General features: G+C 55.6%; 10 protein-coding genes across 10 annotated transcripts; 5 read left to right on the top strand and 5 right to left on the bottom strand.

Annotated features, from left to right (window-relative positions):
• Positions 1–306: 306 nt before the first annotated feature.
• On the top strand, positions 307–2,579 carry B0I36DRAFT_323495 (uncharacterized protein). Its single transcript, XM_046153985.1, has 2 exons — positions 307–871; positions 952–2,579. Exons 1-2 carry the CDS (start codon positions 624–626, stop codon positions 2,345–2,347), a joined length of 1,644 nt encoding a protein of 547 aa, XP_046012924.1. The 5' UTR covers positions 307–623; the 3' UTR covers positions 2,348–2,579.
• Positions 2,580–4,036, bottom strand: B0I36DRAFT_268101 (mitotic checkpoint protein BUB3). The gene is made up of 3 exons (XM_046151241.1): positions 3,846–4,036; positions 3,432–3,773; positions 2,580–3,353 (listed from the first exon to the last, which is right to left on the bottom strand). Exons 1-3 carry the CDS (start codon positions 3,853–3,855, stop codon positions 2,647–2,649), a joined length of 1,059 nt encoding a protein of 352 aa, XP_046012923.1. The 5' UTR covers positions 3,856–4,036; the 3' UTR covers positions 2,580–2,646.
• Positions 4,037–4,356: 320 nt separating this feature from the next.
• Positions 4,357–5,563, top strand: B0I36DRAFT_374231 (uncharacterized protein; the record flags this gene model as incomplete). The annotated part of the gene is made up of 3 exons (XM_046160256.1): positions 4,357–4,420; positions 4,496–4,821; positions 4,895–5,563. The coding sequence occupies 3 exons, from the start codon at positions 4,357–4,359 to the stop codon at positions 5,561–5,563; spliced, it is 1,059 nt and encodes a 352-aa protein (XP_046012922.1).
• A 12-nt stretch (positions 5,564–5,575) lies between these two features.
• On the bottom strand, positions 5,576–6,208 carry B0I36DRAFT_242634 (Rpp14 family protein; the record flags this gene model as incomplete). The annotated part of the gene is made up of 2 exons (XM_046149923.1): positions 5,576–5,937; positions 5,998–6,208. 2 exons carry the CDS (start codon positions 6,206–6,208, stop codon positions 5,576–5,578), a joined length of 573 nt encoding a protein of 190 aa, XP_046012921.1.
• A 276-nt stretch (positions 6,209–6,484) lies between these two features.
• Positions 6,485–9,002, top strand: B0I36DRAFT_323489 (molybdenum cofactor synthesis domain-containing protein). The gene is made up of 3 exons (XM_046153984.1): positions 6,485–6,878; positions 6,951–7,029; positions 7,083–9,002. Exons 1-3 carry the CDS (start codon positions 6,609–6,611, stop codon positions 8,768–8,770), a joined length of 2,037 nt encoding a protein of 678 aa, XP_046012920.1. The 5' UTR covers positions 6,485–6,608; the 3' UTR covers positions 8,771–9,002.
• Positions 9,003–10,744: 1,742 nt separating this feature from the next.
• B0I36DRAFT_323472 (HAD-like domain-containing protein) lies at positions 10,745–12,211 on the bottom strand. Its single transcript, XM_046153983.1, has 3 exons — positions 11,495–12,211; positions 11,220–11,362; positions 10,745–11,050 (listed from the first exon to the last, which is right to left on the bottom strand). The coding sequence occupies exons 1-3, from the start codon at positions 11,986–11,988 to the stop codon at positions 10,917–10,919; spliced, it is 771 nt and encodes a 256-aa protein (XP_046012919.1). The 5' UTR covers positions 11,989–12,211; the 3' UTR covers positions 10,745–10,916.
• A 627-nt stretch (positions 12,212–12,838) lies between these two features.
• On the top strand, positions 12,839–13,380 carry B0I36DRAFT_349341 (uncharacterized protein; the record flags this gene model as incomplete). The annotated part of the gene is made up of 2 exons (XM_046156784.1): positions 12,839–12,896; positions 12,980–13,380. The coding sequence occupies 2 exons, from the start codon at positions 12,839–12,841 to the stop codon at positions 13,378–13,380; spliced, it is 459 nt and encodes a 152-aa protein (XP_046012918.1).
• Positions 13,381–13,956: 576 nt separating this feature from the next.
• On the bottom strand, positions 13,957–15,391 carry B0I36DRAFT_349340 (uncharacterized protein; the record flags this gene model as incomplete). The annotated part of the gene is made up of 2 exons (XM_046156783.1): positions 13,957–14,265; positions 14,345–15,391. The coding sequence occupies 2 exons, from the start codon at positions 15,389–15,391 to the stop codon at positions 13,957–13,959; spliced, it is 1,356 nt and encodes a 451-aa protein (XP_046012917.1).
• Positions 15,392–15,653: 262 nt separating this feature from the next.
• B0I36DRAFT_384058 (P-loop containing nucleoside triphosphate hydrolase protein) lies at positions 15,654–18,581 on the bottom strand. The gene is made up of 2 exons (XM_046160982.1): positions 18,273–18,581; positions 15,654–18,197 (listed from the first exon to the last, which is right to left on the bottom strand). The coding sequence occupies exons 1-2, from the start codon at positions 18,369–18,371 to the stop codon at positions 15,930–15,932; spliced, it is 2,367 nt and encodes a 788-aa protein (XP_046012916.1). The 5' UTR covers positions 18,372–18,581; the 3' UTR covers positions 15,654–15,929.
• Positions 18,582–18,826: 245 nt separating this feature from the next.
• On the top strand, positions 18,827–20,318 carry B0I36DRAFT_289186 (vesicle-associated membrane protein). The gene is made up of 2 exons (XM_046151669.1): positions 18,827–19,114; positions 19,196–20,318. The coding sequence occupies exons 1-2, from the start codon at positions 19,077–19,079 to the stop codon at positions 19,872–19,874; spliced, it is 717 nt and encodes a 238-aa protein (XP_046012915.1). The 5' UTR covers positions 18,827–19,076; the 3' UTR covers positions 19,875–20,318.
• Positions 20,319–20,358: the final 40 nt, after the last annotated feature.

The raw sequence follows: 20,358 nt of genomic DNA, 5'->3' as shown, positions 1-20,358 counted from the left end.
CATGATTGCATCTTCCTATAGCCGTCTCCTGGGCACAATCAGATCTCTTCGCTGTACTTGTGTCGTGCCAAGGTCTTTGTGCCACGTCTTGCCAGTCTTTGCGCTGCTGTAAGTAAGCTGGTTGAAATCAATTATGCCTGAGCTGCTCTGGAGTTAGACTTTGTATTGCCACCTCCGTATGATGCGCGTTATAGAGGAAGGTGCATTGGAAGGATTCAAATTCGTAGTGGTTGTTTGTGCATTAAAATCACCTAAAGGGCATGCATTTCCAAAACATGTCGCGTTTGCCTGAGGATACCAGGAAGGAGTCACGATGCCGCGTGCGCCTTCCCAACACGGATGCTTTAGCACCTTCCAGGCATTCGACATTTTCGTGGACATCCCAGATGCAACCTGCCTAAAATTGGAAAGCCTGCCAGAAACTCCCAATCCAGGACTCTCGGTACACGGCCATTTGGACGTGAACGACTGACTGTCATCAGCCTTGTCGCCAGACTCTGGGCTATTCGGCGCTCCGCCTGTTCGCGACTTCGTGTCAGCCCATGAGCTCAGGACGCTGCCCACAAGCTCGATTATGAGCGCAGATTAGACTGGCAGATACAGTCTGGGCATCGTGGTCGAAGATGACTGCAATCCTGCAACCATCTGCTGGCATGAATATGGAACGAAACGTCTCCCAAATCAGTCTCACGGCTCAGCAGCGGCAAGCCCGCAGTCCTTCGGATGGTAAAGCCACACTGCCGAGTCAAGCCATGACACATGCACAACACGAAACCCGCGTTCCGCAGTCGCTCGAGTCGTCTACCAAATCCGAGCAAAAGAGAAAACGTTCAGGGTCGGACAACACCACCTCGAACAAGCTCATCGCCGTGTAAGTGCAGTGCAAGCCACATATGCGTACAGTGTATGTCCCGACTTCAAACACTGATAGACCGCCTTGGGCATGATTAGTCTGGAAACTCGGCAGACCACCATCGACTCTCTCAGTGCTGTACTAGTCACGAACATGAGCAATGTCGAGGAGGCTTCGGTTCATTCTAGGGACAATACAAAATTGCAATCGTACACGCTGAGCGATACGGCAGTCGATAATTGCGCGGACGAAGCTCTTGAGGTGACCGCCGACGCGAGGCAGAGTGTCCGTTCTGAGGATCGCCGCTCGCCGGTAGACCAACAGCCTGGACATAGCTCACTTCAGGCTTCCTTCACAAACGGGAACATAAAGACCGCCGGCCTTGGTCACAAGCTGTTTCTTTCGTCCCAAAAGGTGTTTCAGGCCAAGTTTCGAGACTTGGTACCATCAGTTCCTAAAAGTTCAAACTGGGCACCGGGTGATGGATTTGCAGCAACTGAAGCAGTGCCGGACTTTACTTTCTTCACAACCGGCCGACACAAAAGGCGATGTACGAGACCAGCACCCTCTTTCGGACGTCTTGAACTGGCTCAGTCAGAGGAATTTGGGAGCGGGACACAGAGAGCACCGCTTCGACCCAAGATCCAACGGTTGACGCAGCATCAGCTGAAACTAAGACGAGGCCCAGCGATCGACTTTTGGCCAACACAGCACGACTTCGCCGACGATAGCGCTGTCTTCAGTCAACGATTGCCTCGAGTCACTAAGACGAAAAGCTCTCTCGGCGAAATAAAAGAACTAGCTCCAGAACTTTTTGTACCGCGATCCGGACACCGAGAAGCTTGTTCAGACGTTATGGATCCACTGGACTTCAGATATGTGTCGCCACCAGCCTTCCACGGAGCTGTGGACTTCGAAAACTTTCGTCGGCTTCACACTCCTCCAGAAAAGGGACATGCCAGGATTCCCCGAGCACTATTTGGCATCTGTGCCTGGCGAGTCGATGCGAGTTCAGAATCGGCTAGTGATGGCGAGTCGACCATGGAGATAGAGTTTCTACCATCCAGCATCGGGGAGTCAAGTAATGAATGTGAAGATGATGAATCAGCCATACTAGGTGACAGGGCGGAGATGGAGTCAAACTCGATGGAGGAGGAGTCTATCGCATCAGAAGAGCCTTTCACTTCGGACTCATATGCGTCGTCTATCTTGGGACACGACAGAGACGGCCGCGAGCTCGGGTTGCTCGGCTCACTGGATCACACGGCGACTAACGTGAACCAAGAAGGCGAGTGCAAAGACCTCGGAGACACGGTTGCCGCTGGGCAGGACTTTCTAAAGATGATCCAGGCACGCCGCGCTGTAAGTTGCGGGTCGCCCCTCCAGCACAAAATGAAGCGGTGGCACAGCGACAGGCTAGGGCTTGAAGAAAAGTCGAGCACACATTGCGCAATGGCTCATGTGCCACGCCTGTCGCGACAGTACACTACCTGACTTGCCACAATCAGCATATGCTTCAAGCGTGCTGTTTTGGGATTGTGCGGTCAAGTGCCTCCAACATTCTGCAAAAGGACTACTCCACTGACAATCGGACGCGGACGCGGATGCAAAAGCTTGGCAGGAAGTCGGTACTCGTGAAAAAAAGAAACAATGGCACTTGCAGGTCAGTCGCATAGATCACTGGGCAAGAATGTAGCATCAGGCCACTATGATTTGTCGACCAAGTCGAGCTTGCGCTTGAGTCTGTCGCGATGCGTAGTGCTGTTAGAATAGGCCTGTATTTCAACTTTTGTCTATTTCGCACCCTTCGGTCGGGCTTCCGTCTCACTGAGCTCCCGCACCAGAATCTTCGTTCGACCTTCCCCGCTGTAGTCCTCCATACCCGTCTCAAAGCCCGGACACGTGGCAATTGCGAGGTACCGTCCGTCGGACGAGAAGGCGAGAGCAGCCACGCTCTCAGGGAATTTGGGATAGATCTTCATGCGGCGCTTGGCCTCAGCATCCCACAGCGCGACCGTGGTGTCGCCGCCACCACTAGCAAAAGTGCCGAACGTCGGGTGGAAAGCGAGCGCGTTGACCGGGTACACTACGTCTGTGCCTTCGGGCGAGGTCTGGCGGTGGCACTTGAACGCATACTTCCTGGCCTGCGACTCGGCCGAGTCATCGAACCACTCGACACTGACACGGCCCTCGATCGAGGACGTCGCGTATCCGGCGTCCGAGGGCATCGCAGCCACGGCGCGCGTGAGAAACTTCAATGACGACTCGCGGGTTTGCCATGGTGAAGGTGGCTTCTGCTCTGGTGTGTCTACAGCGGCAGATAGTGTGGCAAGGTCGTAGATGTGTACCAAGCGCGCCGTCATAGCGACGACAACTTTGGAAGGGCTCGCGGCCAGCGCGTGCGGTTTTGCGGGCAGGTGGATCGTCAGAGGTGTACTTGACGGGTCGGCAGTCTTGTGGATGTGCAGTGTGCTGTCCCAGGACGCCGAGATGAGGAGTGCTGTTGCACTCTACGTTAGCCTAACTCCCTCTACTACAACACGATGTCCCCCAATTCCGCTCGCTGGGGTATACGTACAGTGCTCGCGACTATACACGACCTGACGGACCGGAGCCGCGTGCTTGCTGAGGCTCGTGAGCTCGCCCGACTCCAGGTCAATCCTGCTGACCTGCCAGTCCATGCCTGCGCTGAAAGCCTCGGAGTCTGTGGCACCAAAGCATACGTCCATGACGGGCGCGCGGTGCTCAAACGTGCGTATTAACGAGCCCTGAACACCATCCTCCGAGCGCTCCCCATCGATCGAGTACAGGTAGACATTTTTGTCCCAGGACGAGGCGATGATGCGTGATGATGAGCCTGGCGCAAAGGCGACTGAGGATACGGCGTCGCTTGGAGGCTGCGCGAGCTCAAACTGAGCAGCTGGAGTAAGGCGAGGCAATGAGTACGCGGGAACGGCAATGCTGGGGCCTGGGTGAGGGTTGATGGACTTACACGGCGCCATTGTGAATGCCGGCGAACGTGGGCTGAATCTTACAAGCTGACTACCGTCGTGGCTGGAGTAGTCGGAGGGAAGGGGTTGTGGGTTGCCAAAGTACGGTCGTTGTTCCTTCGAGTTCTAGGGATGGTTCGCAGGTCGGCGTTGCTTCTTCGCATGAAGCCTTGTCGTTAGGCCGACCGATAGTCAACAAGCAGGCCGCGATAAACAAGCTACCCCTGCAACACCAGAGGTTCTGCCGCTGTTGCCCGCCTCTTTTTGGGGGCAGCTCTGGGGTTCTTTGGAGGGGCACCGGCGCAGTCGCATGCGAGGGCTCGACATGTGCAACAAACGTCAACGAGCATCGAACCTTCAAGAAAACCTACTCGCGATAATCCAAAGAGCGCATCCGACCTTCGTCTTGGAGCTTCGCAAATCCAGCGAGCTAGTCTCTTTGTTCCGGCGGATTCGAAGCCTCCCCTTCGCAGCTTTCCCTCCACTTCAAGATCCGGGTGATCCGACCCAGCCATGCCTTTCGCCCAGCTCATACTAGGTAGCCCGGGATCGGGCAAGAGCACTTACTGCGATGGAAGTGAGTCGTCGCACTGGTTCATGTGCTCTTGACGCATCGTGCAAAGACTGACCGCGTTTCTTCGTCCCTCAACAGTGCACCAGTTCATGGGCGCGATCGGTCGTGAGTGTTCTGTCGTCAACCTTGATCCCGCCAATGACAAGACCAACTACCCTTGCGCCCTCGACATCCGCGACCTAGTCACTCTCGAGGATATCATGGCCGAAGACCAGCTTGGACCAAACGGCGGCGTTTTGTATGCCTTTGAAGAGCTGGAGCAAAACATGGAGTGGCTCGAGCAGGGCCTCAAAGAGCTTGGAGAGTCCTACGTCTTGTTCGACTGCCCAGGTCAGGTCGAGTTATATACACACCATGGTGCGTTACGAAATATCTTCTTCAAGCTTCAGAAACTCGGATACAGAGTAAGTGTCACTCCATAAACCAAACTAGGTCACCCGCGTTACCACTTGAAATTGACAATCCTGGCTCCTACAGCTTGTCGTTGTCCATTTGTCAGACAGCTTCTGTTTGACGCAACCCTCCTTATACATCTCCAACCTCCTCCTGACCTTACGGGCCATGCTGCAAATGGACCTTCCGCATATCAACGTTCTCACCAAGATCGACAAGATTTCGTCCTACGATCCTTTGCCGTTCAACCTCGACTTCTATACCGAGGTGCAGGATTTGTCGTATCTCACACACCACCTTGAGCAGGAATCGCCAGCAATGCGGAGCGACAAGTTCGCCAAGCTCAACCAAGCCGTAGCGGACCTCGTCGAGAACTTCTCGCTCGTTCGATATGAGGTGCTCGCCGTGGAGAACAAGAAGAGCATGATGCATCTCCTTCGCGTCATTGATCGAGCTGGTGGCTACATCTTTGGCGGGGCTGAAGGTGCGAACGACACTGTCTGGCAGATTGCCATGCGCAACGAAGGATCCATGATGGAGGTGGCCGACATCCAGGAACGATGGGTCGATTCGAAGGAGGCATACGACGCCGCCGAACAGCGTGAGTGGGACGAGCAGACCGGCAACGCGGACGCCGGCACTGGGGCGACAACTCCCGACCTGATCCCGGACGAGGACGACGATGAATATGACGGTTTGCCCCCGCCCGTGGGTGACAGTGGTGTCAAACTTATTCGGAGAGCAAGACCATGAGCTTCTGGCGGTTCAGCCTTCGCTGGCTTCGCCCATGTCGACATCGCTGGTGTCGTAAACAGAAGTTTCGGCGCTCACAACCTGCTTGGCACGGCGCATAGGTCGCCCAGCCTGGCCGAAAATGTTGCCAAGGGGGTCCTGCAGTTTGCGATCGTGTCCTTCCTGTACGGCGATGCATAGCGCCCGAGCCCTGCGGATGGCCTCTTCCTCGGCACGCCGGATTGTACCGCTGACATGGGTCACGCGGAAAACACACGGCTTGCCGTCACGCACGGGCACCGCATTCATCATAGTGAGGGCGGTCCAAACTAGCCGATAGTACGGTCGGTTGATCTTGAGGATGAAAGTCGACGTCGAAGGAGACAGATACTTGACTGTCGGGACAATTCTGTTAGTTCTTGACATGAATTGGGTGGGTATGAGGAATGACGAACTCGAAAGACTGCCTCCCTCAATCGCACCGGAGCCATAGTCGCCAAAGTTGATGGCTATCTCTGCGCGGAGAGCACGAATGAGGGCTCCTGGGGTAAGCTGGTCGGTGGTGGGCGAGTTGAGCAGGACCAGGTCCGGAACTCCTCGCTTGGAGCCGAGCTCTGTGGGGTAGAGAATGTTGACCAGGAGGTACCGCTCCTTGATGCGCACCATGTTGCTTGATGTGGTCTGGCGAGCGCGTGGGCGTTGCAAGAAGCTTCGCGGGGACAGCCGCGTGCGATGGTTCCGTCCATGCGCGATCCCTGAAAGATTTCGGCGCGCCCACTGAAGCTTTTATCTTATCAGCAGCCTGCAGCGGGTTTTGGCGGGGCTTCGGCACCCCCGGCACCTGCCGGGGACGTGGGGTAGCTTCTCTAGCTCTCCGAGCTCGCCTTCTGTACTCTCTCTCACAATACTCCAAGCTCGAATAGAACAAGTTGATAGTTACAGACCCCCTTGATCGCCCGAAAGGGATTGCTTGGCATTGACGGAACTCACGGGACCCAGAAACTGCCCCTCCACGGCTCCTTCCCTTTCTGACTTCTGTTGCTGATCTCGGACCAATACAGGCACAATGTCGAGCCCACTCCGCGTCGCCTTGCTGGTCGTCTCGGACACTGCTGCCAAAGACCCGTCAACCGATGCTTCGGGAGAGGCCCTGGGCCAATTGCTTGCCGATGAGGGTTCCGGAAAGTGGGAGCTTGTCGAGACCAAGATTGTGGCCGACAATGTGACGCAGATACAGCGTCAGCTCATGCTGTGGGCTGATGTTGCCGCTCACAGGTTCAACCTCATCCTGACAACTGGTGGGACGGGGTTCGCCGTGTCTGATAATACTCCAGAGGTGTGTGCGTGGACTGTAGACAATCACGGGGTGAATATTTCCAGTCACGAACACAAGCTGACCAGGTCTTAGGCTGTTGCTGCTCTGCTTCACAGAAAGGCACCGGGCCTCGTCCATGCAATGCTTGCTGCGTCCTTGAGCGTAACACCGTGTAAGTTCGTTTCCGCCTGTCCAGCGAATCCAGCCATTTCTAACCAGGCTCAGTTGCCATGATGTCAAGGCCAGTCGCCGGTGTCCGGCACCAATCTGTTATAGTCACGCTCCCCGGGTCGCCCAAAGGTGCCAAAGAGAATCTACAAGCCATCATCAAGACATTGCCGCATGCCTGCGTCCAAGCTGCCGGAGCGAATTCCCGTGCGATCCACGCAGGAGGAGTAAAGAAACTGGAGGCAGATGCCGGACTGAGCTCAACTACTGAGCAATCGTCAGCACAGCCTCATGCTCACCACCATCACCATGCTCACGGTCATGGGCACAACCACGGCCATGGAGGACACGGCCATGGCGGTCTCGTCAGACACACCAAGCCAGGCTCGAATCCGATTTCAAACGATCCGAGTCTAGGTCCCAGCAGAAGGAACCGGGAATCCCCATTCCCCATGCTACCGGTGGCCGATGCGCTTGCCAAAATCAGCGAGAACACACCCGCACCAGAGATCATCACCTCGAAGGTCGACAGCAATCTCCCTGGCCACGTATTGGCCCAAGACGTCACAGCAAGGGAGAACGTCCCTGCGTTCCGAGCCAGCATCGTTGACGGCTATGCCGTTGTCGTACCCAGAGACGGCAACATGAAGGGCGTCTTCCCCGTCGTGTCGGTGTCTCACGCCACACCAGGCGAAGTCAAGCCGCTCAACGAAGGAGAGATTGCCCGCATCACCACCGGTGCGCCACTTCCGCCCGGCGCCACATCGGTCATCATGGTCGAAGACACGATACTCAAGACCATGACAGACGATGGCAAGGAAGAGAAAGAAGTCGAGATCCTCGCCGACAACGTCAAGGAAGGCGAGAACATCCGAGAAGTCGGGAGCGACATAAAGGCCGAATCGGTCATCCTGTCCAAAGGCGAGCAGGCCTCCGCGCAGGGCGGCGAGATTGGCCTGCTGGCCGCAGTAGGCGTGAGCGAGGTCAAGACGTACCGCAAGCCCGTGGTCGGGGTGCTCTCGACCGGCGACGAGATTGTCGACCACGACCGGCCCGGCGACCTCCGATACGGCGAGGTCCGCGACACCAACCGCATCACGCTCATCTCGGCGGCCAAGGAGGCAGGCTACGCCGTCGTGGACCTCGGCATTGCCGGTGACAAGCCGGGGACGCTCGAGGAGACGCTGCGCGACTCGCTGCGCCGCGTCGACCTCGTCATCACCACGGGCGGCGTCTCCATGGGCGAGCTGGACCTGCTCAAGCCCACGATCGAGCGCGCCCTCGGCGGGACGATTCACTTCGGCCGCGTGGCCATGAAGCCTGGCAAGCCGACGACTTTTGCCACGGTGCCCGTCAAGCAGACAGAGTCGGGAGCCCGCGTGGACAAGGTCATCTTCTCGCTCCCCGGAAACCCTGCATCTGCAATCGTCTCGTTCCACCTGTTCGTCCTGCCCGCGCTGCAGCAGATGTCGGGTGTCGAACCCGCCGGCCTGACCAGACTGCCTGTTGTCCTTGCGCACGACTTCCCCTTGGACAAGTCGAGAGTCGAGTATCATCGCGCCATCGTGTCCGTGAGCAAAGACGGAGTCATCCGGGCGACGAGCACAGGCGGGCAGCGCAGTTCAAAGGTGGGCAGCTTGAAAGGTGCCAATGCGTTGTTGTGTCTGCCGCAGGGGAGTGAACCCCTGAAATCGGGCGCCACCGTCGAGGCTCTCCTCATGGGCGGCATACGGAGTGATTTTTGAGAATGAATTGGAAACTGTGCGAAGGAGGATATGCGGCTCTCGCCATGCAATAGTTTGTGTTGACTTCTGCTGAAAGTCGTGGTAGGACTCGAACCATGTCTATTCATATTCACATGTGTTTATCCTCTATGATTTATCCCAAATTCTAAATATATAACGTAATCCACAAGTGGGTGAATCACACAAGTGGATGAATCAGTCCCCCGCCACTTTCGTACAGGCTGTCTTCTTTCCCCCTTTTCTCCACCGATAATTATAGTACGACAATCAAATGAAAGCGATTTAGTTCTCGCGCTAAATGCGCTTCAATCGAACCCAGAATTGAGCGTACGAAAGGCTGCACAGATCTATAATGTATCCTTCTCAACCCTCCAACGACGACAACACGGCCGACCTGCGCAACAAGATATCCGACCACCTTGCCAGAAATTGACCTCGTACGAAGAGGACAGTATCGTACGATATATAATCGACCTAGATTCGCGATCGTTTCCACCGCGGTTAGGTGGTGTTCGAGAAATGGCGGATCGACTCCTCCGCGTGCGCGACGCGCCACGCGTCGGAACGAACTGGGCCTCAAACTTCGTACGACGACGACCAGAGCTCCGTACGCGTTTTAATCGAAGAATCGACTACCAGAGAGTCCTCTGCGAAGATCCAGACGCGTATCGCGCGTGGTTTAAGCTCGTACAAAACATAATCGCGAAATACGGGATCCACGATGACGACATCTATAACTTCGACGAAACGGGCTTCGCGATAGGTAAAATCTCCGCCGAAACTGTCGTTACAACCTCCGATCGACGTGGGAAGCCAAGAGCTGTACAACAAGGGAATCAGGAATGGGTTACAGTAATCTAGGGTATCGCGTCGTACGGCTATTTAATCCCGCCGTATATCATCTTCGCCGGGAAGGTCCACCTCGACTCCTGGACCGCAAATAGCCCCCTACCGCCCGACTAGGTAATCGCGCTTTCAGAGAACGGTTGGACGACGAACGAGAGAGGCCTAGAGTGGGTAAAACACTTCGATTTCCATACGAAGAGTCGTACGAAGGGTACCTACCGCCTCCTTATCCTCGACGGCTACGAGAGCTACTATTCGGTCGATTTCGAGCTCTACTGTAAGGAATAGAACATTGTGACGCTCTGTATGCCTGCTCACTCGTCGCATAAGCTCCAGCCTCTCGATGTTAGGTGCTTTAGACCTCTGAAACGGGCGTACGGTAAAGAAATCGAAGGTCTAATGCGGGCGTACGTAACCCACGTTTCAAAGGAGGACTTCCTCCCAGCCTTTTATAAGGTGTACAACGCTGCAATGACTAAATCAAACATCCAGGCAGGCTTTAGAGCGACAGGCCTAGTACCGTACGACCTGAATTATGTGATTTTACAGCTAGATGTGAAGTTTCATACGCCGACACCGCTAGGTTCCTCTGCTGGACTACCACCCCCATGGGTTTTAAAGACGCCGAACAACCTAATTAAGACCGAATCGTAGACGAAGTATATTGAAAATCGCATCGTACGACACTAGAATAGCTTACCGTCGTCCATTGTTGAGAGCGTACGGCAGCTGAGAAAAGGAGTTATGATGATGGTACACGAGCAGGACCTTATGCGCTAAGAGCTCGCTGAACTTCGAGATGCAAACGACCGCCTCAGCCGCCGTCGTCGTACGAAAAGAAAGCAGCTGTAGAAAGGAGGGTCCCTCACGATTGATCAGGTAAAGGATTTGAAGGCTCAAATCGATGCGACGCAGCAGTTAATAGCGGAAACGAGTCAGAAGAGTGGTCGTACGAGGAGGCCCGAAACGCGCGCGCGACGATGTGGCGTCTGCGGCGAGCCCGGGCATAATGCTCGTACGTGTCAGAAAGTTATATCTGCCTCTGAAGAAGAGGATTCCGAATAGTTTGAATTGATTTGAGGCGTTATGGTTGAATTGACTTATATATTGTCGTACGAGTACCCGATAACTGATTCATCCACTTGTGTGATTCACCCACTTGTGGATTACGTTATCCGAGTTTATCCATTGGTGCCAAGCACGCACGACTGGCCGCAGCCAAGTCTCCAAAACCCATGTCTATACCACATCCTCTGTGTTTGACCAAGCCTCGTAACTGGAACGATATGGGATCGCTTTTTCAATTGCGACCCTTGGCGGCCTCCTGGACCGAGATCTTGCCATCGACCACCTCCGCCACGACCTTGTGAATGTCGCCAAAGTCGTGGAACACGGTGAATGGGACGTTTTCCTTTTCGCAGTAGTCGACGAGGTCTATGTCGGTCCGGCGCAAAAGTATCCCCATCGGTTAGTACAAATATGCTACGGCAGCCGGAAGATACTTCCTGCAGACATTGAAAGGCCAAGGAGAGGAAAGAGCAAAGACTGCGAAGAAAAAGAAAAGGAAAAAAAAGGGGGTGGAGGGGAAGGGGGACAACTGTACCTCTTCCGGCCTTGGCGAACAAGAGATCCGTCTCCTTGGCCGCGGAGAGGTCCGACACGCCGTCGCCGGCGTAGAACATGATGGGCCTGTCCGCGAGGGCCGCATAGGGCCGGATCTCGAGGGACTTGTCGTGGCCAAACACACTACATTTTCCCGTTAGCTTACTTGCCCCGCGTGGAGTTCCGCCCCTTTTTCTCCTCTGCGTCAACGGGCCGGAGCCGGTTCAGCGCGTATGAAGTTTCCCATGGGGTCTTTTTTCTTCTCTTCCAACCTACCTGTCGTCGTGGTACTTGATATCCCAGCCACCCTCCTCATTGATGCCCTTGCCGCCCTTGGGCTGGACGTCGTTGCTGACAATCTGCATCTCGAGCACCTCCTTCTCGCCGACGAGGTGAGCGAGGAGGGCCTTGATGACGGGCTGCATGCCGCCCGAGAGCACGACGACGGGGACGTTGTTGGCGCGGCACCACGTGTAAAACTCTTTAAACTTGGGGTCGAGCTGGACGTTCTCGAGGAGGAGCTTGATGCACTGGTCAAAGGGGAGGTTGACGCTGTCCATCATCTCCTGGAAGGTGTCGCGGAAGGTGCGCGCGCCGCTGAGCGTGTCCTTGTTGCCCTGGATGCGCTTCTCCCGGCCGAAGCCCAGGTTGTCCGTCAGGAAGTCGTTGCTGTCCTGCAGCGTGATGGTGCCGTCAAAGTCGGTGAAGAAGATTGCCTTTGGCTGCGTGCGCAGGGCCGGCAACGGGCCGGGCTGTTGTTGCGAGCCCATCTTGACTAAGTACTTGGTGGACGAGGCGGTTGTTTTCGTGGTGGTGGTGGTCGTTGTTATCAGGGTGGGACGACAGGAGAAACCGGATCGTGTGTGGTGTGGCCTTGTGGAGGAAGCAACTGCCCAATCGTGAGATCTATTCTATTGTGGTGGACAGGACCCTGAAAATCGCGGAAAAAATGAGACGAGCTGTTGGTCAAATCAAATATGGATGCCAAATCGATGGGCGCCGGATGGCCAATTGTCCTGCCCACGCATGGAGGGGCAGCGGACCGGCGGGACAAAGCGGCCTGCCCCTGCCCTGGATCACCGCGACCGGAGCCGCTTGCAGGATGACGTCAAGGGGTCTGTCTGCACGTCCAGGGGTAGCGAGTGAGGTACGAGGGTACGTACTCCTACCTAGTCCTGTCTCAGTACCTGGGGACAATGGGGCCGCGTTTAGCACCATGAGAAATGCAAACATGACGATTCGACAGCCATCACGAAAGGGACAATAGACGCTGGTCATCGCACCACTGCACATCTGGTGGGTGGGTGCAAGGACTCTGGAGGAAGGGTTTGGCGAGGCGGCGAAATGCAGTGCGCTAAGCCACGCAGGCCGCCACGGCCATCTGACCCGGCCCCATTTCTGGCTGCCTGGGGAAGCGCCCCCCCATGGATGAATCAAAGCCCCGTCGCATGACCCTGTCGTCACTCTTTTCCTCCCTCACCATCCCCTCCCTCCCACATACCACGCTGCCACTACCATCACGCACGACATAGCACCCATCGCAACCAGCGACAACAGGCCCCAAGTCACCACATCGTGCTCCTTCCGACAAAACACCGGCAACAGCAACAGCCGCCCGCCATGTGCAACGCAGACATCTTCCTCGGCTTCCTCGCCATCCTCTTTCCCCCGCTGCCCGGTTCGTCAATCGCCTCCCTCGCTCGTGCTCCCATCAGCGCATGCGTCGCACAGTCGATACTAACAAACTCGTCTTTATAACAGTCTGGATCAAGCGCGGCATCTGCTCCGCCGACTCTCTCATCAACATCCTCCTCTCCTCTCTCGGTTGGCTGCCCGGCCTCCTCCACGCCTGGTATATCATCGCAAAGTTCCCCGACCCCTACGACGACTACGAGCAGGTGCCTCAGCACAATGAGTCCGGCCGCGTCACCTACGTCTTTGTGAGCCACCAGCCCGGCTCCCAGCAACGTCCTGCTGCCGAAAATGGTCCGCAGTCCCAACCCCAGAACAAATCCGCCGGCCGCCCGCAGAACTACGGCGCCACCAGCAATAGCAACAACGGCGCGGGCTCTTCGTCTGCTGGTCCTGCCGCCGGCGCGAGCGCGCCCCCAACGTATGCTGAGGCTGTCAAGGGCGACCACAAGATCCAGTCGCAGGAGTAACCAACGCCTGCACGGCCAATCGCAACTGATGGGGCCCGGATGTGGCTGGTATCGATGGCATCCCGGATTACGCTCCGCCACAAACTCCCGCGGAGATTGGATTCCGCTGTATCATCACGGGAAAGAGTTCAGCCCAAACCCAACTCCACAAGGACAATGGATTAGGCCGAATCTGCAGAGGTTTGACAACATTCGAAGCATTGACTTGATCTGGCGTTCTCGGCTTGCATTTCCTAGGGTACATTTAGGTCAATCTTGTCCACTTTTGCAATTGCGCCCCAGACGTGCCTCTCTGCAGCAGTAGTGATTGTGCTCTGTGTGATGCGCTGAGTATAATGGTAACTGTAGCTAGCTCGGATCTTCTCTCAGAGGCGGCGTACGAATTCGCTGGGCTTCCTGCCGCACGATGGAAATATGTCAATAGTTGATCAAGGTACGGGCACTGGCGAATGTTTGGCACCAGGCACACGTCCCGCGGTCGACTTACACCAGCTGGATAGGATGAGTTCCACACAAATCGGTCTGATATTAATTGATTGATTAGCACCAACACTGAATCAGAGTTCCCAGCGGGATTCACAGACCGATCTCTTCAGCAGGAGTGCTCAGGGGAACGATGCCTCGCATAGCCTCTCTGACTGAGCTAGGTGCGCTCGCCGATGATCCAGTCGACGTCTTGCGGTGCCATGGGCTCTTGCCAAAATCTCTCAGACTGAACGATCCAACCCTGCCGTTCACCTTCCATTCGCTTCGGAGTATAGAGGCAATTCGAGCCAATCCTATACTTGGAGTTTGAGACGACGACTGGTCGTGTTGACTGCATTTCTTCTTTGGCTTGCTGTCCTTTGCCGAATCGCTACAATGTCCGGAGGCGCTCTGACTCGCCTGTTAGGTCACCAAGTCCCAGCGACACTGTACCAAGCAACAACAACGGAACGATCTCACCAAGCCAGAAGCAACTTACCGAATTCTTTCTTGAGGGGCGCAAGCGGGCTATGAAGGAATTCTTGACTTTCCCAACTGCTGCTGGCGAGCAAGGCTTCTTTACTGTGCTCGACGATGTAGTGTTCGAGGTTGGCTGGGACTCCACGATGTCTGGTGAGACGACCATCTTCGTGCGCGTGGACTGGCCCTCTGCAGAGGCATGTTCTTCGACTACAGGCATGGGGAATGCTCCTGAGCTTGTCAGAGGCTCCGACTGGTCGTCCGTGGAATGCGGCGTTGGCAGTGGTGCAAGAGGAAAGGGGAAGCGGGAACTTGTGTCTGATGGGAAGCTGTCACCAGTCCCTCCAGTGAGTCCTCCGTCGCGGTTGTAAGTGGTGTAATTAGACGAATCAGAGTTCTGCAAGCTCTGGACATGTGTTTCTTCACTCATGTACGGACTCGGCATCGGCATGAGTGTGTTGTTTGATCCCGCCAGAGCTCGCAAGCGAAGGGCTCCAAGAGGCAGTGCCAGAGTTTTCAGCGCGTCATCGTGCGTGTCTGTCGGCAATGTCTTGTCGCTGCTATGCCTGCCCCATCGGTGATGTCTGGTCCCTCGTTCTCGTGCTGGCTGCGCTATGATCTCGCGTTCAGCCCAATATCCTGCCGGATACCAGACCCATTCCATGCCCTGCTTCGCTGGGCGAGGAGGGTCGACGATGAGTTCTCTCTCCTGGACAGGTGGCGAATGTTCAGGATTGAGCAAGCTGCTTCTCGCGCCGGCGCTGCTGTGGCGAGCACTAGTATTGCTTGCCAGTCTCCTTAAGGACGGGGTGATGGAGACGGAGCTGGTAGGGGAGGCCGTCTTTGTGGTCTTTGCGGTGTTTGAGAATCCTGATGTGGTTGACGGCTTGCTCATAGCCCCATCACCGCCGATCCAGCTCGCCGAGTGGAGATGCCGAGAGCCGCAGACCAAAGCTTCCATATCAGAACCGGCACGGCTCGAGAACTCGTCCATTGGGAACGACTTGCAAGGACGCAGGCGAGGCATGTCTGCCGTGGGACTGTCCTCGGCCTCGTATAGCTCCATAGTTCGACTACGTTGCTGTCGCGCTTCCTTGAGAGCCGAAAAATACTGAGGGTTATTGATTACGGCGGCCCTGCCGCAGCGGCGATGCGAATATGATTGTTAAGAAGGGCTGCGTGGAGATGAGATATCTGTAGATGTCGGGATATAGGAAAACTGGTTTGCATTAACCTCCGGCTCCCGTCTCGCATGCCGACGACACTACTTCCTTTGACAAGCAGCCCCAGGCTACACCAGTGTATGGCGTAGCAAGGCAAGAGCGATCGCCCTCCAGTGATATTGTGTCACTGGTCCAGCCTGGCTGAGGCAAGTCGCATTCATATCGCTACTGCCGACAATGGCGAATGCATTGTGCGCTTTTATCCATATGACCTCTCAATGAATGGCGCCGGTCTTGGGCTCTAATTTCATCTACCTAGCCGTATATACATCAGTCATAAAAATTGTGTACAGATAATTCTACAGCGCGTGGTGTTCTAAGACCGCGCAAGCCGAGTGAATTGTTATGATTCATCGGTCCATGTCCTTCGGGAGGCAGAAGTTACTTCGTCGATTCACTAGCAGAGGAAGCACTCTCCAGCTCTCGTTGATCTTCGTACAGGGGCTCTTCGTGACCGGGTTCGTTCCAGTCCCCTGGAACCTCGTGGTGCTGCTCTCCTTCAGCTGGAATGTCGTCGCCCAAGAGCTTCTGCTTCTTGCGCTGCACATTCGTGGCAATCCGGCGCATCTGCTTGAGTCTCTTCTTGCGTGCACTGTCCGACTCGGTGACCTCGGCCAGATGCTCGTCAATCTGTGTCTCAACAAGCTGCTTGACGTGGAACGCAAGATGCTGACTATGGAACACTCCAGAGTACCGATAACTGAGCCATAGGTACAGGGTGATGGCCTTGTGAAGCGTCTCGAGTTTGCGTAAGTGTTGGGCACGGACGAATGGATCATCGTCCTTTGGCTGATCCAGCAGCTCCAGATTAATTTCGGGAATGTCCAGCAAATGGCCTCCACTCATATCTGAGACGCACTTGGCATAAGCCTGCAGAATCTTGATTCCGTCATCTTCCCTTAAGAAGACTGGAGCATTGAGAAATACGCATCTGTCGTAGATGGGCATAGGAAACGCCTGGATCAAATTGGCTATTTTGAGCATCTCGCCGGTGGTGCAGATGTGATAACGAGGAGAAACTTGGGCAATGTCCCTCAGCCGCATAAGGATATACGTAAGCGGGGTGTTCTGTGGGAAATAGCTGGAGAACCGCTCCAGAACTGCCGGGGGCGGCTGGATGCCTGCTGTCTTCAGCTGTTCGGCGTCCTGGGAAAAAGCTCTCTGTACAATCGGGAGATCATCAGGCTCGAGAGTCGTGACTAGTCCTATCTGCTTTGGCGGGGTGACGTTGATATCACCCTCCTTCGCAGATGAGGAGGCACCTGATTTGATCGCATGAGCAGCTGTCCGAAAACGACCAGCACGACCGCCGATTTGTTTGAGCTCTGAGATCTCCATCTGCCGGTATGTCGTAGCAGTCCGCTTGTGTGTCTGCTCGAAAATCACCCGTTTGATCTCGAGATTTAGTCCCATTCCTATCGCATCGCTAGCGACCAGGAAATCATAGTCGTTGTTAGGATCATTGAAAAGAGCAGCCTGTTGAGCTCTTGTCTCGGGTGGAAGGGAACCATAGACGATGGCGACCCTTCGTCCCGTCCTCTGCTCAATAGTCTTCTTCAGGGCGTGGATGCCCACCCGCGAGAAAGTGACCACACAGTCTCCTTTCTCCAGGCTGTTGAAGTTTCCCCTCAAGCTCTCATCCATCGTCTTAAGGGGACTGAGACGCTTGTACTGATGTATTACGAGCTTATCACCTGTTGTGGCGCATATCGACTTGATCAAGTCGACCGAGCGCTCTTCTCCACACAGATGTACCTCCCGCGCCTGGACACCCAGCACGGCCTGAGTCCATGCCCAGCCGCGCTCCGAATCGCCAATCATCTGGATCTCGTCGATGACTGCAACATCGACTGGATTGTTAAGAGGTGTCATCTCAACTGTGCAACTTCGGAAGTACGTGTCCGAATCTGTCGGGATGCGCTGTTCCTCGCCCGTGACGAGAGCGCAGCTCTTGCCCTTCGCGATGAAACGAGAATACACCTCGTGAGCGAGAAGTCGCAGCGGTCCTGCGTATATCCCTGACCGGGCATTCTCCAAGGCTTTCAGAGCATTGTACGTTTTGCCGGAGTTTGTCGGTCCCACGTGAAGATGTATCGTCCGCTGCATCGCTCGCGTGGCTGGGAACCATTCGTAGGGGAAGCGGAAGTCCGCCATGGCCTGTTGCGTGGCGACAATGTTCTTTGGGAACCTGGTGCGCATCAAGAAGTTCTGAAAGCTGTACTGTATCTCTCCGGTGAGCCCAGACACGTCGCCGTCGACAAAGCCCTTCCGTAGCGACCAGAATAAGGGGTTGTTGTTCTTCCCAATCGCCTTCTCCGAGGTCGCAAGGTCACAAGCTTTTTCCACCGCGAGGCGGAACAGTTTTGCCTCCTTGTCAAAGTCTTCCTGTGTGTTCAGGCCGAAAGCCCTCCACTGAGCCTTGTTATGAGCCCAGCCCTCTCTGGCAAAGACGAGGTCGATTCGCGTGAGCACGAGCCTCTTGAAAGCATCGTAGGTGTGACTGGCGTCACGGGGAGGGCTCAGAGGGCTCTGATTGCTGACGCCATACGGTGCTTTGAATCTCGGGTTCTTCCCTGGCAGCGGAGTAGATCCAAGTAGCTTTGCAAGGGGATTATGGCCTCTATGGGCACGAGGAAGCTTCGGAGAGGACTAGGGGGGTTAATGCAAAAATCAGTAAAATGTCAGCCTCAAGAATAAATAGAGGAAGATATGAGGGGCCGGTACATTCCGGGCGAGGAACCTCGATGTTGAAATAGATCGCCATGATGCTGGGGCTGGCTTGTATAGCCAAGGCGACGCAGCTCTGCACAGAGAAGACTGCATAGTTGCGCGGTGCGGGCAGGCTCTACGGTAACGCTGCGGCCATGGCCATGCGCCAAGCTGGCCTCGTGCTTGTCCTGGGCTCGTCGGCTCCGGCAGGTCGAGTTGAGCAGAGGTGTCGCAGGTTGTTGTGTATGTCAAGCTTTAGGGGTGGTGCCCAAACCAAGATTCGGCTGGTGATTATCGGGAATCTCTAAAAGTGATGGATACGCTTTCTTTTGGCGTTGACGAGTTGATGGCAGAGCCCTGAACTTTTTCTGCGACCACGCTGCTGCAGCCAATAGCAGAGGCCCGCCACCATCGAGACGGACCAAAGTCCCGCCCCATGGCGTCGAATTTGGGGGAACTGAGAGCTCCACCGGGCCGGGGTCAGCGCATGCAAGTGAGGCAGGCTGTCCGCACCATCGTCATCATGAACGCGCCCCCCCAGCTCCCAGCGCTGTGGAGATCTCCAGGCACAGCCAGCAAGCAGCCCAGGTGGAACCCGTTCTTCAGCCAGCATCGTCGCAAACTTGCCCTGCCAAACTTGCTTCCCCATCGCCAATCTCCAAATCGACACAGAGCCAAAGAGCCATCACGACCTTGCGCCTGCATCGCACTTCCCAGCACCTATCAGTTCAGTGCAAATTCGAGCGCCATTGTACTACCGGGTGCAAAGCACTCTTGCCTGCCACCGTTTATCACGATCCATACCGAGACGACTGCAAGATGGCTGCCTCATCCTCATCTCAAACCCCTCTCCTCTAGTAGGTTCATTGCCATCATCCGCCCTCTCTGGATATACCGGCCGGCCGCTCGACAATCGCTGACCGTGAACTGATTCGCAGCTCCTGCATCGCGCACAACTCGACGATCCTCTCCGAATGTACCACGTCCGCCTCGTCCCAGACCTCCTCCCTGGCCTCGCTCATCCTCCCAAAGATCGCCCACGACTCGCCCCAGAAGTTGACGTACACCCACGGCTCTCACCACATCCACTACATCTCCGAGGCCCCCTCGGCCCATCAGTCAAACGCCTCGGCCGGCGGCCTTACCTTCCTCGTGATTGCCGACTCCGCGCTCGGTCGTCGCGTGCCATTCGGCTTCCTGTTCGAGATCCGCAAGCGCTTTTTTGAGGAGTTCTCGCCGCAGACCACCGACTTCAGCGACATGCCTAACTATGGCGCCGGGTCCTTCAACAGCGAGCTGAAGAGCCTGATGGTCGACTTTGGTACCACAAGCGGCGGCCGCGAGGATGCCATCTCCAACGTCAAGCGCGAGATGGACGACGTGCGAGGCATCATGACGCGCAACATTGAGGGCCTGCTCGAGCGCGGCGAGCGCATCGATCTCCTCGTCGACAAGACGGACCGTCTGGGCGGCAGCGCTCGCGAGTTTCGTGTCCGTAGCAGGGGGCTCAAGCGCCAGATGTGGTGGAAGAACGTCAAGCTCATGGCTCTGCTGGCGCTCGTCATCATCCTCATCATTGTCTCTATTGTCATTGCAGTCAAGAACGCTGCTAGCTGAGGGGCTCTACCGTGAGCTGTTGAAAAGTTACAGGAACTGGGGATTAATGTTTCGGGGGGGTTTTATTGTACAAGTATCACGCAGAGTGTGATTTGCTCTTTCACGATACTCGGGGTTTCATTTCTAGGGTCACTTGCTAGGAGTTCCTGGTGGCGATGTTCTTGAAAGCACACCACAAAGCTCCCGACATGCCTTGGCCACGTCGCTGCCCCATAAGCATACATTCGGAAGGGGTCTTTTCCTTAGCACAGGCGTTTGTTATCTCATTTCGAAGGATTCCAATATACATCTATACCCATTCTCTCACTTGCCTCGTTTATTTCCCTTCTATCCGAAGAAGTGCGAGTCAGGAATTGCTCGATTCAATGTGACAGTGCCTAACAACGCTAATGCAAATCGCATTCTCGCTCGCGCATGTGTTCAATACATGTTCCATGAAACGAAACACCAGCATACGAGACATTTTAGACCTTGCAACGACCAC

The sequence above is a fragment of the Microdochium trichocladiopsis genome (assembly GCF_020744255.1).
Source record: "Microdochium trichocladiopsis strain MPI-CAGE-CH-0230 chromosome Unknown B0I36scaffold_5, whole genome shotgun sequence".
NCBI lineage: Eukaryota > Fungi > Ascomycota > Sordariomycetes > Xylariales > Microdochiaceae > Microdochium > Microdochium trichocladiopsis.
This window is presented reverse-complemented; position numbering and strand designations above follow the sequence as displayed.

Coding starts and splice junctions, on each gene's coding strand:
- B0I36DRAFT_268101 (XM_046151241.1), bottom strand. Junction 3,354..3,431: donor CGTGTATAGTCGCGAGCACT/GTACGTATACCC, acceptor AGAGTGCAACAG/CACTCCTCATCTCGGCGTCC.
- B0I36DRAFT_323472 (XM_046153983.1), bottom strand. CDS start 11,988: ATGGGCTCGCAACAACAGCCCGGCCCGTTGCCGGCCCTGCGCACGCAG. Junction 11,363..11,494: donor ATCAAGTACCACGACGACAG/GTAGGTTGGAAG, acceptor GGGAAAATGTAG/TGTGTTTGGCCACGACAAGT. Junction 11,051..11,219: donor GTTCGCCAAGGCCGGAAGAG/GTACAGTTGTCC, acceptor GGACCGACATAG/ACCTCGTCGACTACTGCGAA.
- B0I36DRAFT_289186 (XM_046151669.1), top strand. CDS start 19,077: ATGGCTGCCTCATCCTCATCTCAAACCCCTCTCCTCTA. Junction 19,115..19,195: donor TCTCAAACCCCTCTCCTCTA/GTAGGTTCATTG, acceptor ACTGATTCGCAG/CTCCTGCATCGCGCACAACT.
- B0I36DRAFT_323495 (XM_046153985.1), top strand. CDS start 624: ATGACTGCAATCCTGCAACCATCTGCTGGCATGAATATGGAACGAAAC. Junction 872..951: donor TCGAACAAGCTCATCGCCGT/GTAAGTGCAGTG, acceptor GGGCATGATTAG/TCTGGAAACTCGGCAGACCA.
- B0I36DRAFT_323489 (XM_046153984.1), top strand. CDS start 6,609: ATGTCGAGCCCACTCCGCGTCGCCTTGCTGGTCGTCTCGGACACTGCT. Junction 6,879..6,950: donor TGTCTGATAATACTCCAGAG/GTGTGTGCGTGG, acceptor ACCAGGTCTTAG/GCTGTTGCTGCTCTGCTTCA. Junction 7,030..7,082: donor GTCCTTGAGCGTAACACCGT/GTAAGTTCGTTT, acceptor AACCAGGCTCAG/TTGCCATGATGTCAAGGCCA.
- B0I36DRAFT_384058 (XM_046160982.1), bottom strand. CDS start 18,371: ATGCAGTCTTCTCTGTGCAGAGCTGCGTCGCCTTGGCTATACAAGCCA. Junction 18,198..18,272: donor CGAGGTTCCTCGCCCGGAAT/GTACCGGCCCCT, acceptor TAACCCCCCTAG/TCCTCTCCGAAGCTTCCTCG.